Below are 3,752 nucleotides of genomic sequence, written 5' to 3' on the forward strand. Positions count from 1 at the left end.
TAAAGGGCCAGTGTAGGTAAATGTTGGGCAGTAACCTACATGGCCAGTGTAGGTAAATGTTGGGCAGTAACCTACATGGCCAGTGTAGGTAAATGTTGGGCAGTAACCTACATGGCCAGTGTAGGTAAATGTTGGGCAGTAACCTACATGGCCAGTGTAGGTAAATGTTGGGCAGTAACCTACATGGCCAGTGTAGGTAAATGTTGGGCAGTAACCTATAGGGCCAGTGTAGGTAAGTGTTGGGCAGTAACCTACATGGCCAGTGTAGGTAAATGTTGGGCAGTAACCTTTAGGGCCAGTGTAGGTAAATGTTGGGCAGTAACCTTTAGGGCCAGTGTAGGTAAATGTTGGGCAGTAACCTTTAGGGCCAGTGTAGGTAAATGTTGGGCAGTAACCTTTAGGGTCAGTGTAGGTAAATGTTGGCCAGTAACCTTTAGGGCCAGTGTAGGTAAATGTTGGGCAGTAACCTTTAGGGCCAGTGTAGGTAAATGTTGGGCAGTAACCTATAGGGACATTGTAGGTAAATGTTGGGCAGTAACCCACAGGGCCAGTGTAAATAAGTTTCGGGCAGTAACTCACCTGGAAGAAGAGGCAGAAACACACCCACTGGTAATACTTGACGTAACGTTTCTCTTCCTCGTCTTGGGATTTCTCTATCCCCGGATGCGCTACGTCGATTCCCAGTCTCTTATTAAAGGCCGAGGGGATGGTGTATGTGGAGTGGATCCAACAGTAGGTGTTGATTACATCCTCTGGGATCTCCTTAGCGTGGATACAGTCTATGGGATTCCCGACGTACTGACGTGTCGTTACGATGAGGCTGAAGGCCAAGAGAATCATCACCGTTATGGAGTAGTGGAGACGGAACACAGATGAGTCAATATGTACGTGGGAAACTTTGATAAAGTTCTTGAGGCCGCGGAAGATATCCAACATCTTGACGGTTATATCGTGGCCGCACTAACCAAATTAATTTTCATTCACTGAATTTTGCAGGCGAGCAGTGGGCTGTGCTGCTCCACGCCTGGTGCCGGGGATCTCAGCCCTACGCGAAGCTCAGTCTTGGCTTCCACATTAACTTAAGAATTTTTTTGTCCCAGAAAAAGCACGTCATCTGTGACAACGTGTGAACTGGCGTTCTCGTTGTCGATCAGAGAAAGCCATTTATTAGGGATTAATAGAAATTAATTCCAATTGTAATTAAAAACTCTTAAATATGACGTTTTTTTGATTTTGAAGATGCTAATGCAAACGTAGAAGGGTTAGCAGAAAGCCATGACTGCTTTGCATAATCTACACATCTCACGCACTACAACTGGAGATCAAGCACCATATTTTATATATTATCTTCACTTCTTTTGGTCCGAAAACACTGCATATATTTTCCTGTGTGGACCAGGTATATTTTTGCTGAGGGGAAGACTCACATTGACACTGGAGGAATGTAGCCGGGAGGGGAGATACCAGCTAGAGGGAAGAGGTGATGCCACGAGCACTAATAAGACATCATGCTAACTCACACAACAACACAACACTCTTAGCACTTGTCTCAAATATAGGTCACGTCAGATCACATTCGAGGTTGTAGCACTCAAGGTCACAAACATTTATAAGGCCTAATGATTCTCTGTTAAGGCTTGAAGGGTCGTTGAAATAAGGGTAATAGAGTCCCGGGAAGAGCCACTGCCACCACAGCCTGGCACCGTCGACGTCGTGATGCCCACTGAAAGTTGTTATTGTGGGGCGTGGGACGTGCAGGCCTGAGTGTGATGGGCCTAGTTCGCGTGTGAGTCTGTTGCCATTGATCTCACTGCGGTACCACGGGTGCGCGACTCCCAGCCTCTCGCTACACTGCCACCAGCCACTGGTCGCTCCAACTACCAGGCCCCGCCCTCATCCAATCACAGGCCCCCGCTGCAACAGCGACACGCCCCCTCCACCTGACCCTACGCCCACCTGGTGCTCTGCCCACACGCGTCCCACAGGTCACTGTTTTCACGTGAAACGAGGCAAGAACCTTATGAGAACAGACTCTAGTCACAGCTACTTTTATGAACGTTCACATATACACATGGAAGCATGCCAATAGCAGGTATTGTATTCCACTGACCTAGTTATACAGGTCACAAATTCCACTAACACAGAACTAGAATTCTGATATTTTTCCTCGTCTTTCAAGAGAACCGTCAAGGTGTCGCACTCTCATTGGCCATTCATTGAAATCAGAATTTTATGTGTGGGTTCAGTACATCCTCATGGCCATTTGGATCTAATTGAACATGTGATATTTACAAGTAATCACTGCAGCTATCACTTGATGCTACTGCCAGGGACGCCGCCTGGAAGATGTGCTCAGTACACACATATAGGACGCCCACATCTGCCCTTAGAAACATTACAGTACCACCGAGTATCAGAGTTTCATGCAGCTGATGTAATCAGGTCGTGAGATAACTTAGAGACTTCAGCTTCTTGTGGTACTTTTACACTAAATCTTTATGCACTATCAACATATTTTGAAGTTTCCTTTCTGCAACACTGAACTTGAGTTAATATGGCGTATCTCTCTTCAGTGTTAATACATTATCTCTTGTTATTTGTATTGGACGTATGTTTCATCACTAAGCTTAGGATTTATTAATACAGATTCGCTCTTCAACCTTCAGTACCACTGAACTTTATTCCTGTTATCACCACTGAACTTATCTTCCGTTATTACCATTGGACATAGCTTCTGTTAATATCACTGATCTTAGCTTCTGTTAGCAACATTGAACTTAGCTTCTGTGAGTACCACCCAACTTATTTTCCCGTACCTGTACCATCGTGTCCATTTTCCTTCAATAACACTAACAGATTCCAACAGTACCACCAAATTTAAGCTTTTGGCTATGCCTTTGACACACTTCTATACGGATGGCAACTTTGACACTTTGCTATACGGATGGCAACTTTGGCTTGAGGCACTTTTTAAGAGAACGTAAGGGAGGCTAGACGCGCAGGCAAGACCACAACTGTGAGTTTTCACGCAGGGAGCTGCAATACTGTGGGAGCCTCAGGCTGTTGGTGCAGCCGGTGAACACTGACGGTGGGCAGTAATAAGGCAGGAATGATTAGCAGATCACAACTTCTAGCGTCAGAGAACACGACAGTGAAGGTGAGGGTTTCGGCAAAGTCTAAATACACTTCTGGGATGCTGGAGTGGCCGTAGCAGGCAAGGCGGAGACCATCACTCTCGGAAAGGAAGTTCAATCGCCCTGATGGGATAGCGTGACGATACCTAACACGAGTTTACGTTAGTCACACGACACCGGCCACGGAAAGGAGCACACCACTCGTGCTGGTGGAAGCTCCGAAGGGCGTCACCGCGGCTGTGAGCAGCGTCTTATCACTCCAGAAGGTGAAGCTATTCCCCAGATGCCGTCCACCAGCCTGATCGCGCGTGAGTCTCCCACTAGTGGTGGTGATGCTAGCGCTTCTGGTGGTGCTGCTGCTGGCACAGAAGCCGCGGAGGCACTGAGGGGCCGGCAGGAGAGGGGCCGCGCGACCCCCCCACACCACAGGGGAGGGGTCGCGCGGCCCCTCCACCACAGGAGGGATGTGTGGGGGCTTCCCAATTTGACGCAGGCACCTCGGCCCTTCTCTATTCCCCCCTCCTTCCCTCCCCTTGTCTTCTCTTTATGAGTCTGCCGTACCTAGCTGTTGTTCTCATCACTGCTCTATTGTGATGCTTCTTGCTTCTCCACCACCAA

General features: G+C 47.9%; 1 protein-coding gene across 1 annotated transcript in view; it reads right to left on the reverse strand.

Moving 5' to 3' along the window:
- The window catches only part of shakB (shaking B), a 576,504-nt gene extending 573,003 nt beyond the window's left edge, over positions 1 to 3,501 (reverse strand). Inside the window, exon 1 of the mRNA XM_070094664.1 lies at positions 580 to 3,501. Within this exon, the coding sequence (XP_069950765.1) occupies positions 580 to 936 (357 nt within the window). The 5' untranslated portion in view covers positions 937 to 3,501. The remainder of the gene's footprint in view (positions 1 to 579) is intronic.
- Between the last annotated feature and the right edge of the window lie 251 nt (positions 3,502 to 3,752).

This window comes from Cherax quadricarinatus, chromosome 47 (genome assembly GCF_038502225.1).
Source record: "Cherax quadricarinatus isolate ZL_2023a chromosome 47, ASM3850222v1, whole genome shotgun sequence".
Lineage (NCBI taxonomy): Eukaryota > Metazoa > Arthropoda > Malacostraca > Decapoda > Parastacidae > Cherax > Cherax quadricarinatus.